Raw genomic sequence first — 16,543 nt, forward strand, 5'->3', positions numbered from 1 at the left:
GAAATGAATTGACCATCCTTCTAGCTAAGATCTTGAGACCTCATTTATCACATTTGTCACTGTGTTCTTCACGTGTCCTGATGTGGCATGTTATGTGTTTATTGTTGCTGTCTGTCTCTTCTAGGGGCCACTAATGTGTCCTGACATCCATACATGGACACGCATAGCATTTACTTGACACATTCAGTGCTGAGAGGCTTTGTGTGTTGCAGAGAGTTAAAACAGTAACACCCTGGAGCATAAGGATTGGAGAGTTACACACAGACTGCACGTGTGTGTGTGTGTGTGTGTGTGTGTGTGTGTGTGTGTGTGTGTGTGTGTGTGTGTGTGTGTGTGTGTGTGTGTGTGTGTGTGTGTGTGTGTGTGTGTGTGTGTGTGTGTGTGTGTGTGTGTGTGTGTGTGTGACAACTTTACTTTAAATAAGTATCTATATGCAGTGGTGGAAAGTAACTAAGTACATTTACTTAAGTACCATTTTAAGGTATTTGTACTTTCCTTGAGTATTTCCCATTTCCAATACCTTTACTTCTACTCCACTACATCTCAAAGGCAAATATTGTACTTTTACTCCACTACATTTATTTGAAAACTTTAGTTAGTAGTTACTTTGTAGATTTGGTTTATTATTATAAAAGCCCTATTTAAACAGCGGTATTTGAAAATAGCCGAATTACAAGCTCACAACGCGCCGCGATGTGACGCATTGTAAGCTTGTAGATATGCTATTTTCAAAAGAATTTTCTGCATAATGAGTACTTTCTACTTTTGGTACTTTAAGTACATCTTGATACCAACACTTTTGTACTTTTACTCAAGTAAATTGTGAATTCCGGACTTTTACTTAGTATTTCCATATTGCAGTATTGATACTTTCACTTAAGTTAAACATGTGAGTACTTTTTCCACCACCGTCTACATGTCTTTCATCTTAAATTCTTATTTCTATAGCACCAGGCACAGGCAGGGTGATTGTATTTGTGACGTAAATTTATAGGACAGGATTTATTCAAGCATCCATCTCAAATGACATGTGCACACACACACACACACACACACACACACACACACACACACACACATCACACACACACGTCTTGTTACCTCTCAGCTGGGCTCCGCCCGCCTCTCTCTCTCATTCAATCTCATGCACCATCATCTCAGTCATCCTCACTTGCATTCTCCTTTTTCCTTCCCCCTTCTGCTTTCACCCACCCTTTCTCCCGTCATTTCTCTCTCTCTCTCTCTCTCTCTCTCTCTCTCTCTCTCTCTCTCTCTCTCTCTCTCTCTCTCCTCTCTCTCTCTCTCTCTCTCTCTCTCTCTCTCCTCTGTGTCACTGTGAAGACAGATAATAGAAGACTGATCTCAGATAAAGCTGTGATTTCATCCTGGAGCTGTTCTTTCACAGTGGCACACATTCGCCAACGTGTGTCAAATCCACCTTTAGTCACACAGTGCACACTGTGTTAAGGCATTCTACGCTCCTGTGCTCTCTGACTCTCTATACCTCCCCTATTACTCTCTCTCTCTCTCTCTCTCTCTCTCTCTCTCTCTCTCTCTCTCTCTCTCATCTCTCTCTCTCTCCTCTCTTCTCTCTCTCTCTCTCTCTCTCTCTCTCTCTTTCTTGTCACCTCCCGTTTCTTTCTCTGTCTGAATATAAACACTCTCTCTCTTTCCTCTTTCTCTTTCTGTCTCTCGCTTGCTTTCTGTGTGAGAGAGAGAGAGAGAGAGAGAGAGAGAGATAGAGAGAGAGAGGTAGGTAGGTAGGTAGGTTATTATAGATATATTATAGACAATTTGTTGTTTTTTCTTTCTTTTTTTCTCAGCAATTCTTGGTGATAGATTTTGTGTGGAGGGGAAAGGAAAGGGGCCTAGAATAGACCCCTGGGGGACTCCGGTTAATTAAGTATTTAGGGTTCAAGTTGTTAAATAACCATCAGTGAATGAGCATTTAACCAGTCAACACACCAACAACCAACCCGCACTGCAGCAGGTTTTATACACTCTCCATCTCTCTCTCTCTCTCTCTCTCTCTCTCTCTCTCTCTCTCTCTCACTCTCTCTCTCTCTCTCATCTCTCTCTCTCTCTCTCTCTAGTCTGTCTCTCTCTCCAGTCTGTCTCTCTCTACTCTCTCTCTCTCTCTTTCTCTCCAGTCTGTCTCTCTCACTTGCTCTTTCTCTGTCTTTGGGTGCTCTCTCCCCTCCTAACCCAATTGTATGCCTCTGCCTCTATCACCCCCCCTCTCTCTTGCTCACTCTCTCCCATTTTTCTTTCTCTTGCTCCCCCTGCTGTATGTGCAGCTCCTTCCATTTCTCTTTCCAAATCCTTCTACACTCACACACTCTCTCTCTCTCTCTCTCTCTCTCTCACGCTCTCTCTCGCTCTCCATGCCTCTCTGACTCATCTCCAGAATGAGGAGGCACAATTAATTCCACCTCCTCTTTCCTTCTGTGACAGACGTGTGTTGTATTACGTCTGTGTGAGTCAGTGCATCTCTCTCTTTGTGTCAAGAGGGAGAGACAGACAGTGAAGGGGAAAGGGAAAGGAGAGGTGTGTGTGTGTGTGTGTGTGTGTGTGTGTGTGTGTGTGTGTGTGTTGTGTGTGTGTGAGTGAGTGAGGAGGAACCGGCAAGAAAGCATTGCGTCAGTGGGGGTGTGTTGAGCAGGGGGAAGGGCCCTAGCCGGCTGTCAGTCAGTGACGTGCGCGGTGCACGTGCGTCGGCCGTGGCTGAGGAGAGGATTTGTGACGGTTATCTCGCCGTGGGCAAGGAGCGAGAGAGAGAATCCGTCGCAGCCTCTCATCCTTTTGCGACAGTGTGGTGTGTGTGTGTGTGTGTATGTGTGTGTGTATGTGACTGATCGAGGGGAGTGCATTGTGTGTGTATGTGCATGCATGTGCCTGTGTGTGTGTGAGTGTGTGTGAGCATATGGGCTGCACCAGAGCTGCTGCCACCGCCGTTGTCGGTGAATAATGCAGAAAGAGCGTGCAATAGCGTGCGGGGACCGAGATGAATTATGCATCCTGCCGGTTTACAAGCAGCGGTGTGCTGCGTTGTTAGTTTAACTGGAACCTGTAGCTGTCCTGCTGTCTGTCTGTCTGTCTGTCTGTCTCTCTGTCTGTCTGTCTGACTGACTGACTGACTGACTGACTGACCACCGACTGACTGACTGGCTAACTGGCTGACTCGCATCGGCCAGAAAATGTCTCACTACCATTTCATCAAATGCTGTAAGTAATCATTTGGCATCTCTCTTTCTTCAGGGTGTGTGTGTCTGCGCTTGTGTCCGTGAGTGTGTGCTGTGCATGCTTCAGGCATCGGTGGGTGTGTGAGCCTGTGCTGCAATAGCTTATGCATGTTCAGCATGACATATACTGTATGAGTGTGCATACTGTCTCCTGATGTAATGGAGCCAAGGACCGGTCCTGTTGTACCGGATTGACAGTTATCAGTAAATGGAATGATAGTCAGTGTGAAGTTGGCCAGCTACTCTACATACAGTAGCATTAGCAGGTGTGGGACTTGTCAGCATGCATGTGACACCGTGTGTGTGTGTGTGTGTGTGTGTGTGTGTGTGTGTGTGTGTGTGTGTGTGTGTGTGTGTGTGTGTGTGTGTGTGTGTGTGTGTGTGTGTGTGTGTGTGTGTGTGTGGGTGTGTGTGTGTGTGTGTGTGTGTGTGTGTGTGTGTGTGTGTGTGCGTGCGTGCGTGCGTGCGTGCCTGCCAGTGGGTGTGTGAGCTTGCTGCAGAGAACTGCTGCAGATATGTGAAGTTGACCGGTGAATGCGGCAGGTATAGCGACAGGGAGAGAGTGTGAGAGAAAGCGATCCCTTGAGAGTCTGAGCACATTCTGACACTTTGACAGGAGAGGGAAAAGGTAGGAGAAAGTGAAAGAAGCCTAGAGGTCCTACACAGAGGACACACAGAGCGAGAAAAGCTGAGGAAGGAATTGTGAAAAAGAAAATGGAAGGGAGGAGAGAATGGAGCGAGTGAATGACAGAGAGAGAGAGAGGGAGACTGACTGCTGAATTATGGACAGATCTGAATGAGGCAAAGAGGGATGGATGCTGCATGACTACGAGGTCAGGGATAGACGGTGGAGGGAGGGAAATAGAGAGGGAAGGAGAGAGATAAATACTCCACAATGAAGGTGCAAATGAGAGAGAGGGCTGTTGGGATGGATAACAAAACAAAGACAATGCCTGTCCATCACCCTGTCCTGGCTGCATGGAATGTGTGTGAGAGTGCATGCATGCAGTGTGTGTGTCCAACTGTGCGTACGAGAATGTGTGCGCTGTGTGCCCGTGCACATCTCCCTAATTTACAAGCTGGTGCAGTGCTGTCCGTGTTATTAGCTGGTAGCCTGGGTTGGTGTATTCCACATCCAATCAATAACCTGCTGACAGCCTGGAGATGTGAAAACAGGACGAGACAACTTCTGTCTGTCTGTCTGTCTGTCTGTCTGTCTGTGTCTGTCTGTCTGTCTGTGTCTGTCTGTCTGTCTCTCTGTCTCTCTCTCTCTCTCTCTGTCTCTCTCTCTCTCTGTCTCTCTCTCACTCTCTCTCTCTCTCTCTCTCTCTCTCTCTCTCTCTCTCTCTCTCTCTCTCTCTCTCTCTCTTACCCTCCATCCCTTCTCTGGCTCATTTGGACTATGTGTCCTTCACTCCCCATCCAGTCCTCCTTTCCTTGTCTCATTCATGCGCATCTCGTCCCGCCTGATATATGTTCACGGCACGTTGTCGTTGCTGCCGTAGTTCTCTCTCCTACAGTATGCAGGGTAATGTTACCATAAGACGCAGTGTCACAGATGCCAAAATAGCCATCAATCCGTGTCATTTATGTCATGTGTCCATATTAACCTGCCATACACTGGGACTGTCTGTCGTAAAAAGTAATGCACAGTAGGGGTGAGGTTATGGTCCAGTCGAGGTTGCGGAAGATCCCTGACAGCATGTTTAGAGGCTGATTTACAAGCCTCACAGATAGAGAGTGAAAGACATCGTCTCTAAGTGTATGTGTGCGCGTGCGTGCGTGAGTGCGTGTGCGTGCGTGCGTGTGTTTTTATACGTTGGAAGAGACAGGAATGAGACATTAGTGTTTCCTCCATGAAGCCAGTTTTGAGCACTTCCTGTGCTGTCCATAAAGCAGCTGCTGCAGGAGGGGAGGTGAGGATATTAGGAGAGGAGAGGATATTGGTAGAGGAAAGGTAAGGTGAGGATATTAGGAGAGGAGAGGAGATGATATTGGTATAGGAAAGGTAAGGTGAGGAGAGGAGAGGTAAGATGAGGAGAGTAGAAGAGGGGAGAGGAAGAAAGAGAACTATGGCGTTTGAGTATAATGTAATGTGAGTTCAAAGAAAGCTGAATCTGCAGGGATTAAGGATTAGCTGGAAAACGTCAAAAGATGGCTAGACCAAGTAAACAATGGAGGGATGCAGCATGGCAGGAGATCAGAGGCATGTGATAGAGTGATAGGGTTAGAGTTAGAATGAAAGGATACATAGAAAGAAAGAGAGAAAGGAAGACAGATTGGGAGTATGTGAGATAAATGTCAATTTGCCATTGATTCAGACACCCTCCTCAACTTATATAAACACACATATGCGCTGTCATTGTATTCCCTCTGTATATTATTAAAGACTCAGCCTACAGCTGCAATGTTGTGTTTATTCACCAAGCATTTGTTTGCTGTTGCCTGAAACAAATTCCTATACAGATGCGAACGCACACGCACATACGCACACACGCACGCGCACACTCCAGGAGCTAAGCTTGTGCAGTCAGTTTTGTCTGTACCAGTGTTGGCTGATGCCCTGCAGTGAGCACTCTATTGTTCCTTGGCTGTGTCCCAGGTCCACTCTAAGGTGCTTTGACACACTCGCCCAGCTGCCTGGCTCTAGAAACTGACAGGCCAGATAGTCTCGACTTTGTGGGTGCCATGCATGCGCCCGCACACACATGTCCGTATTGTGCATGCACGCCCGTACAGTGGTTATGGGTGACTGTGTGCATGTGTTTGAGTTGCATGTTCTACATTAGCATTGTTGCTCCAGGGGTGTTGGAGGTTCGCACGGGGGCTGCTGCAGACTGACGCCTCCGGCTGATTGGTTCTCTCTGAATGTGAGCGGAGCAGCTTAGCATACACCAGCCTCTCTGAAAGCTCTCTCTAATCTGAACTGAGCTCTGCCGCATCCCAGACACTGAATCATACAGCAGAGAAGTAGGAGGAGAGGAGAGGAGAAGGGATGGGGAGGGGATGAGAGGAGAGGGGATATGAGGAGAGCGGAGGAGAGGGCATTGAAGGGGACGGAGTGGAGAGGTGAGGTGAGGAGACGAGGCGAGACGAGACGAGACGAGACGAGAGGAGAGGGGAGGAGAGTAAAGGAAAGTATGGTAGAGGATAGGAGTGAGGATAGGAGCATATGATAGGAGAGGAGAAGATAAATATGCAAAGAGGTGGGAGAAGCCAGGAGGAATTAAGAAGGCAAGAATGAAATTGCAGCACAGAGAGATGGAGTAGCACAACATTAGAACAGACAGAGGCTGGGAGTGTGTGTGTGTGTGTGTGTGTGTGTGTGTGTGTGTGTGTGTGTGTGTGTGTGTGTGTGTGTGTGTGTGTGTGTGTGTGTGTGTGTGTGCGCGCTGCAGCAGCGCGCGGCCGCGCGCGCAGCCCACACCCAGTTTGCCCCAAACTCAACTGAAACATGTCTGAGGCCACCTGGCGTGAGCAGTATTCTAATGGGGCCTGCCTTGTCTGAAAGACACACACACAAATAATAGCCCCTTTTGCATTTCCAAACCAGCCAGATGGTACTGGCCTATTGTGCGGGCAGGATAGGTGTTAGATGAGTGTCTGTGTGTAGATGTCTATCTCATGCAAAAAAAAATCCTTACAGATGCTTGGGTTTCATTCATCAGCCTCACATACAGTAGTTGTGTTTCAGTCAGATAAGGGATCTCGCCCCTAAGCACACGCTGGCCGCTGCAGATGGGGAAAACGCACTGTTTAAACTAGACACATAAACACCATATTATCTGCCACACAGACATGTCTGTTACCAGGCTGTGTTGAAAAGGTAGTGTGTGCTTTCATTGTGTCTGCTGTTTTTTTTTCTCTCCATGGTTTGATGGAAGAGCAGTGTGAGAGTTGAGTCTGTCGAAGGGATCAAGGGGGTGCTCTCGAGACGTCCTTACACAAAGAAACTAGAACAAGTTCTTGCTTCTTGTGGGAACACTTGTGGGAAAACAGGGAGAGGGAGGGACATTAAAGGGGTGGTGGTGGTTATGATAGGAAAGAGTCTAGAACACCAAAGCCATACTGCAGACACAGGCTTAGAACTGACTAGCTGACTGATGAATCACACCCAACACCGACAGAGAGAGAGAGATGGAGAGTGTCCTTATCAGTGGAGATGCGGAGAGAGGAGAAATAAAATAAGGAAGGGTCAAAGGAAAGAGGGGGAAATTAAGGACCGATATATGTGACTTTAATGAACAAACGAAAAAAAGATACAATGTTGTCGGAGGAGGGAGAGAGGAATGGATGAAAAAAAAACACTTCCAAGTCTCCCAATTTATCTGCAAAGCCCCTCCCTCCCCCTCTCCTGTGGGTGACCTGAATTAGTCAAATAATCGCTGCTGTCTTACACCGCATGCTCATTACAGAATGCATACGCACGCACACGCACGCACACACACACACACACACACACACACACACACACACACACACACACACACACACACACACACACACACACACACACACACACACACACACACACACACACACACACACACAGAGTACTCTACCTACTGAACATACAGCTGCTACGGCAGGTGAAACCCCTAGCTCTGAGCAAATGTTTTATTTTATTTATTTATTTTGGTCTAAATGCTACCTTGTGTATTACTGGTAAGCTTTTTTTTTGTCTAGTTCTTTTGTCTGGTGATTTCAGTTAAATGCAGTCGGTGAGTGCCTGCACAGAGCACCGTCACTGCAGAAGCAATAGCTCACCACTCGGGCAGATCATAATAAGCTTGGCTGCTGCCTAGCGATGAGCTCTGGTTGGCTCAGTTCCACCAAGAGAGATTATGCAGAGTCAGGAGAATGTGGGCACGACAAACGTACAAAACACACTGATGCCTTTCTCAACACGCCCCTGGGTTCGACAGACGCAGCAAATACACTCCACTCTAAACATGACAAGCGCCAAACAGACGCACTAGTACGCAAACACACACATTTACGCACGCGCGCACACGCACACGCACACATTTGCCTGGAGGTGAAACTGACAGTGCTAGTGTATTCTATGATCTGGGCTTTGTCCTTCCAGCTCAGTATCACGCAGTGTTTGAATAAACAACTATGGTCTGCAGTGGTTTCTCTTGCTTAAGTAAATCTGTCACTTTCTGTAACTCTTACATGCAGTCATGCACACAGACCTTTTTAGTGGCTGTATTGCATTATTTATGTCATGGATCCAGTGCTGTAGTATATATACACACTTCCTCAACCTTTATTTGCCCTGGTTGAGTGGAGTGATAAAAGGGCAAAGAGGTTGATAACGGACAACCCCAAGGTGACCCTTGGGGTTGTCAAAATCAAATCAAAGCTTAAGTGCCAACATGTGCTGAACTGTCACCGTGAGTGACTGAGTATATACAGCATGTATATATATATATATATATATATATATATATATATATATACACGCACACACGCATGCATGCACACACGCACACACACACACACACACACACAAACACACAAACACACACACACACACACACACACACACACACACACACACACACACACACACACACACACACACACACACACACACACACACACACACACAGTATATACAGTACATACAGCGCAGGGGTTGACACTAACGGTTACCCAACTGCCCGTGGCAAATAAATAAAACTTTCGGGCATGTGGAATTTGCTTTGCGAGCGCGTTTGAGTGGGGACGCAACCGTCTAAGTTTTCTATATACACAAGACGAGATATCTGTCTATAAACACTTGAACATGGTCAGAGCGCTCTCTCTCTCTCTCTCTCTCTCTCTCTCTCTCTCTGTCTCTCTCTGTCTCTCTCTGTCTCTCTCTCTCTCTCTCTCTCTCTCTCTCTCTCTCTCTCTCTCTCTCTCTCTCTCTCTCTCGTGTAGTATTTACTTCTGTGTGTATTTGACTTGATTGTTCATTCCTGTTTAAACTGGAACAGGCTGAGCAAGGAAACGTTTCAAGCATGCAAGAAGAAATAAGTGTTAAAATGAACGGTAATTCAAATTTGACCTATCATTTTATAATGGACAATTTACTTTTCGGGCAAGTGGGCATGACCTGTGGGCACGTGGAACATGACTTGCACTTGCCTGACAGGCAAGTGCCTCTGAGACCTTAGTGTCAACCCCTGATACATACTTACAGTATTCTAGGTGTACAGTAGCATATACATACTGTAAATATGGAGGAGCATGTCAAGATTTGTTTTTTAACCACCTGCTACCTCTCTCGTTTTCCTTGTCTGTCTCTGTGTCTGCAGGTTGTTTCCAACTATGTAACGTCTTTCGTCAGAACATGGAGATAGACCAGTGCCTGCTGGAGTCTCTCCCCATTGGCCAGCGACAGAGGCTGGTGAGGCGGATGCGCTGTGACCAGCTCAGGGCGTACTACGAGAGGGAGAAGAGTCTGCAGCGGCAGCAGGGCGGAGTCAAGGCCCGCGCCCCGCCCAGCCACCGCAAGAAGCACCGCATTCGCTTCAGCCTGGCCGACATCATTCAGGACGCCATCATCCGCCACGATGACAAAGAAGGTTTGTGTATCTTGTGTGTATGTATGGTGCATGTTGTGTCTACAATTTTGTGTGTGTGTGTGTGTGTGTGTGTGTGTGTGTGTGTGTGTGTGTGTGTGTGTGTGTGTGTGTGTGTGTGTGTGTGTGTGTGTGTGTGTGTGTGTGTGTGTGTGTGTGTGTGTGTGTGTGTGTGTGTGTGTGTGTGTGTGTGCGTGCGTGCGTGCGTGCGTGCGTGCGTGCGTGCGTGCGTGCGTGCGTGCGTGCGTGCGTGCCAATAAGTACAGTAGCTCTTAAAGGGCAAATGGGGCAAATGGATGTGGTGAAATTGAGGACTGGCTATTTGGTTTGGAGAATTGTCACAACAGACAGGAGTCAAAGCTGGTCTGGAGTCTCAGATGTAACAGTTAGCAGACAGACAGAAGTAGTGTAAAAAAAGAGCCATGCATGACAGAATAGTAACCTGTAACCTTTACAGTGGTTCAGCTAGTTGCTGTACCCAGCTATTCTAAGTGCGTGCCTAAACGTCCTTCTTCTTTTTTATGTCCTCACAAGGGTTAGAAAAACCAAGGATATACATGTACTTAATTTGCAAGGGGCTATTTGAGGCCCTCATGGCAGAATGAGAGAGAGCTTTTCTCAGACTGATAGTAAATCATACAGTTTGCCCTCAGGCTTGGATAGAAGCAGGGCTGCAGACCAGCTCCCATTAAGACCATACTCACACGCATACACTTATTTTTTCTTTTAATGATGTATGGATCAGATACTCACAGGACATAGGGGAATGTTTTTACCCTTATGGGACATTAATCTTACCACAACCACCCGTTTCTCATGTCACCTAACAGGCAGAGCAGTGTTGGGAGAGGGAAAATACACTACATTTGTAACAAGTTACATAATATTGCTTTTATGGTTAACGGAGCCATTCAATGCATTAGTTGTAATTCTACTCACGAAACCATGAACTTGCTTTGAGATTTTAAGTACATTTTCCAAAATAGAGTAAATAGAGTAATGAACAAACCCAATAATTAATTAATTAGTTTATCTTCATGGAAATAATGCCACTATATTGATTAAGCATGGATTAAAGTTCATTTCAGTCATTTGGATTCCATAGAAGGCAGCATGTCTTCTATGGAAGCATGCCATGAACCGAAAATAGTCCATCTACTCACAACACGTCGCAGATATTTTAAGATGAAAGAGTATTGTTGTGGTCAAACTAGCAATGGAATACATGTTCAGCAGCATCTTCCTTAAAACCTTGAAAGGTCTGGGATATTTCATAAAAGCAAAGGTTAAAGTCTCGATCTGTGATTTCTTTGTATGTAGAACATATAACGTAGGTTTAGAATGATAATACCGGCATATAATAACGGCATTATTTTACAACGTGCTGTGTTCATTGTTTCGTAAACGGGCCCTTTTCACGCTGTTTCACAAATCACAGATTGGGACTTGGCCTAACAAAAAAATGGTTCAGTCACAAGATTTTATTTTTGCTTTATTCCATATGATTAAGCCAAGAAGAAAGGGGAAACATTAAGGTAGTAAAGTCTATGGGTTTTATGCAAGCTATAAACAAGAAGTCACTCTCCATGGCTAAAAACAGCACGCTAGATCTACAACTCAAAGCTGTGCACAGATCGGAGCAGATGATAATTCTTTAAGTGAAGGGTGAACAATATTGTTGTTTAGTGATCGATACCTATTGCGGTTCTACTGTATGTTATAGGGGAATTCAGGCCAAATTCAGCCTGGACTTCATTCATCTTATCTTTTACAGCCTCTCACAAAAAATGTCATCAAATGCTTCAGTTTATGTGCTGATGATCTCTATTTTACACACAGTATGTAGTATCATAAAATGTACTCTGGTGGGACAATAACTACTAATATAGGTAATTACTTTACACAAAATGTTTTATGATAATATCAATATAATATATTACTTTTTCTGGTGAATTTCATTATACATCATATATTTCTTTTTAAAAGTAAAACGTAAAAAGGTAACTGCCCCAGCAGCACCACAACAAGTGTACCTGTTTGCCTGTCATTTTCCCAGCTGTCCATGTGCAATTCTGTCAGGCCTCCCTGTACTGACCCACCATAACGGGTCGCCATGCTACTCCCCTCCCCTTTGGCTTCAATGAAGGTTCAGCTGGGATCGTTGGGAGCAGCTGGTGTGTCCAGGCAACTGCCAGACTGAAAACCTGGGTTCCTTGGCTGGGCATGAATCAATCCTGCTACTCCTACTCCTAATGCCCAATTACCACCCAGGCTTCAGCGTGGCATCATGCTGGCACCAGACTGATGGCACTGGACTTGACCGGCTGCCATCATATGATCTCCTGTCCATTTAGTGATGTGCAAGGCAAAAACTGGAGCTAGACCTCTCAGACACAGTGTGAGATGGATGCATACAGGGGCTGTCATCATTGAATCATTTGACTGTTTGAAAGCTTTGTGATCTACAGTGTTATGTTAACCTCACGGTGGCCCGCCTTGTTCTGCTGAAGCTGCTGTGCTGCAACATGCATCACTGAGGGGCTTGTGTGAGGCCAGCTCAGCTGCTTTGAATTGATTCTTGGTAGAAGTCATAGAACCGCATGTGCTACTTTCCAACAAGGCCGGTTTGAGCATCCAGTAATGGTACTGGGGGGATTTTGGAGGCATTGCATTGCAGTACGCACTCTCCACGTTGCTTTTTTCCGCCATTTTTTCGTGGGGCATGCACCGTTCCCAGGGGAATTTTATACCACAGAATCTTCCGTCATTTTAAGAGAAGAGGAATTAAATAATGTGTACCCTATGTTGGGGGCCTCTGGGCATTGATTTGGAGGAGATGAGGTCAACAACTGAGGATGGGAGTGAATGTGTAAATGCTTATTTTTCACCCCTGGGGAGTGGGGACCCCTTGCTTTGTTGCAAATGATTCAGTCAGCTTCTCTGCACTAGATATGATGAACAGAATTAAACCCCTCTCAACGAATTGTTGATTACTTTTTCCACCATCTACCGTCTCTTTAAGCCCTCATCTCCTTGATCTCCCTTGAAGTGTGAATCCATGAAATGGACGTGATAGACTGTGTCCAAACAGCGTGAAGACGCCAGGCACCTCTCAGCTGAATGTCGCTGACGGGTTCTGTTATCTGTTGAATTAACAGCATGCACTCCTTTCATCGTGATCTTCAATTAATTACTTTTCTTTTACATTTTTCATGTCCCCCACCCCCACCCCCTCCCCGAATAATAATGATTGGAGAAAACCAAAAAGGATTAAAACACATCTTCACCTTGGGTATTAATTATTTTGTGTGTGTGTGTGTGTGTGTGTGTGTGTGTGTGTGTGTGTGTGTGTGTGTGTGTGTGTGTGTGTGTGTGTGTGTGTGTGTGTGTGCGCGCACGTACGTGCGTGCGTGAGGGATGCGGTTAGCCTTTGTCAGCATGTCTAATTAGGTGTTTTTTGGGGAGCTGATTTCAAGATCCCATTCAGAGATACAGTAGAAAGCTGACGAGGCATCCAGGTAACCAGATCTCTTTCTCTCTCAGTGTCTTACAAACACACGCACACACACACACACACACACACACACACACACACACACACACATGCACACAAGTGTCTTGCTTATCTGTTATGAGCAGGAAATCAGACGAAGTTGAATGGAATTAAAGAGAAGCTGGAAGAGAGAAACGAAAAGCAGCACGGTGAAAATGATAGTAAAGAAAGAAACTGAGCCAGAAAACGAAATGAAATGAAAGGCAATTTCAGGCTGAACCAGAGAGGTCTGAGAGTGCAGAGAAGGGTTAAGGTGAGAGAGAATATCGTCCTAAAGAAACGGAGATGTGTACACATTATTTCCCCTCTCTATCTGTCATATGCAAACACACGGCTTGGATGTGGCGTGACATTTGGCGAAATTGCTTTTCCCAAACTCATCCCTTAACTTCATCTAGGCGAGGCACAAGTGGAACGGCACCAGCTGTTCCCCCCGAGACTCGTGCACCTCACAATCAATTCCCATCATGTCCAACTGAATAAGGGTATGAACCATTGTACTCTGGGGTCTGTGGGTTTTTTATTGAGCTGCTGGTTACCAGCAAACTCAATAGGAGTGATGACCCCGAGCCCACAGGAATGATTTATACAATCTTATAAAAAGCTAATATTGAAGTTGGTGTACAGTTGCTGACCAGATGGGGATTTTATTCATCCTGTTATCATGTGATCATAATATCATACCCTTAGGTGTATTGGTTTAAAACACTGTCCCCCAACTAGAAGGACAGAGGTTCAGTTGCCACACAAGTCAATGTATACATCCCTGACAAAGACAGTCAGATATATTGCAAATAAAAACTAGATCCTAGGTTCGTGAGAGATTGGGGCCTTGGTCCAAGACACATTATGGTGGAGAGGTAGCTTCTGCTCAGCTTGCTGCTCAGCTCAGTGAGCTCACAACGCGATGCGTTTTGAGCGTGTACATCTCCGACACACAGTCATAACAGTATATGATTTGGCTTTAACATCACAGTGAGTGCACAGTCGTGCTGCTAGTTTTATCACACTATCACCACCTGAGCCTACACATCAGACAGTGGCTGGAACACCAACAGCCAGGAGATGACATCTCATCTAGCATCACCTTTGTGTCATTGTACTTCATGCCTTCTTTTTCTTGAAAAGGTGACTTAATGTCCGTAGTAGCTACATGTGTAGCACATGTTTACAAGCACTGTAAACATGTGCTGCACCGCTCTCTCTCTCTCTCTCTCTCGCTCGCTCACACACTAATGCGCAGGTGAGGTGAATGACAGTAATGACACACCCCAGGCGCCAAGCATCCGGTTCTGGATGAAGCCAATAAGGAAGTCATTAAAACGCTGCAGTTCTCATTAATGGCCTAGAGGGTGTCACTGATTCCCCTCCTCCGACTGCAAAAGATTTGATGTTCCATTGGAGTCAATGATGACTTGACGCGACTTTACACTTGCACATGCACATGCTTTCAGTCGCTAGTTTAAAGGTAGGGTATGGGTATTTTTGGGTTAAAACATTTATATTTTTTGTTAAAAGGTTAAAGCACCATAGTAATCATTGCTATAGAGTGTTTGTTCAGTAACAGGGGTCTCCCTGTCTCTCCAGCTCTTTAAAAAACAGAAAATAAATTTTCAGGTGGGTTGCGAAATTTCTGCCAATAAGGAGAGAGTACCCATTTATCTGCTGCCTTCAATTTGATAGTGTTCCAGTTCCAATTTTGTTTCATCACTTCCAATTTCACTTGTTTAATCTGTATCCTGTGTGAGTTCTCTCCTGATAGGATAAAATTGGTATCCCGGCCTGAAATGTTCTGTTTACTAAAGAGCTGGAGAGATTTGGAGACTCCTGTTACTGAACAAACACTCTATAGCAATGAGTACTATCAGAATATAAAGCTATTTAACACTTATTTTAACAAAGGAAAATCACTATCTCACATTTAAAGTCTGCCTTCAATTATCATGATATACATTTTTGTAAATTAAGGCTTTTATGATAAAGTAGAGTATGCTTCTAGGGCTTCTACTGGTTCAACTTGAGTAAAGACAAGCCCTCGCTGTCCTTCCACCCAATTGCATTTGTTTCCGGTTGCTTTTCGGAACTGGAAATGCCAAGATGGTGGATTGGAATTAGCTGAAATCGACATCTTGTACACATCCCTACTGCATATGTGCTAGTCTATTATTGTATTAGCATACTGTACCATACAGATTGGGTACCATCTTGTACCTTTATTAACTTTCCTACAGAATGCTAGCACAATGATACATGTAGAGTCAAAACTGGTGTTTGTTTTGGTTTGCTTGTGTTTACATGTGGTGGGGATTGAGACATCCTGTCACTTGAGGGAGTTGTAATTACATGTGGGACTGGTAGCGAAGTCGGTCCTCATCTATTTGAGGGAGACACTATTAACCCCTGACTCCACACACACACACACACACACACACACACACACACACACACACACACACACACACACACACACACACACACACACACACACACACACACACACACACACACACCTCTAGATATCCTCCCCTTTTATTGATCCGCAGCACATAGATCCACCTTGCAGTCGGCCCACAAGGTCTCACAGAGACTCATCAGTTCTCTCTGCCACAGTAAAATCCTCAGTGTTAATCAAACTCAGATAGTGTTCAAATGGACGCTTTGAGTTAACACTGAGGGTTTTCTCCGTAGGGTGGGGAGGAGGACATTTCCCATGGTTTTGCTGAGCATTAGATGTGATTCTCGCAGACTATATTGAACGGCACTCCAAATGATATACAGTTATATTTTTACACCCTAATAGCTCTCCAGTGTATCATTGTGAAGCGTGTTTTTCGAAGGAAACAATATCCCGATATGGCTCGTCAGAAGAGAAGACATCTGTCTGGATTGGAAAGCACCTGCTAGATAAAGCCCCCTAGCCTCCACGGTTGACCATTGGACATTACTCTCTGCTACTGTAGTAAGCTGTAGCAGTGTCCTGCTCACGGACCCTCAAGACATTTAGCTGGCTCTCATTTATCAGTCACAGCCAGAGTTGGTCATCAACACCCTGCATCGATCCAGTCGCCGAGGGTGGTTCACAGTGGAGGAAAACATGTCACACTGCGACACTCAGCCGAATCCCCTTAGAAGATGAATTCAAACTGGAGAAAGAGAGAGAGAGAATAGAAGAT

General features: G+C 45.4%; 1 protein-coding gene across 1 annotated transcript in view; it reads left to right on the top strand.

Moving 5' to 3' along the window:
• The window catches only part of myo16 (myosin XVI), a 128,732-nt gene that overhangs the window by 13,742 nt on the left and 98,447 nt on the right, over positions 1-16,543 (top strand). The window contains exon 2 of the mRNA XM_080412619.1: positions 9,551-9,820. Within this exon, the coding sequence (XP_080268745.1) occupies positions 9,586-9,820 (235 nt within the window). The 5' untranslated portion in view covers positions 9,551-9,585. The remainder of the gene's footprint in view (positions 1-9,550; positions 9,821-16,543) is intronic.

The sequence above is a fragment of the Gymnoscopelus braueri genome (assembly GCF_963280865.1).
Source record: "Gymnoscopelus braueri genome assembly, chromosome: 18".
In the NCBI taxonomy this organism is placed as follows: Eukaryota; Metazoa; Chordata; class Actinopteri; order Myctophiformes; family Myctophidae; genus Gymnoscopelus; species Gymnoscopelus braueri.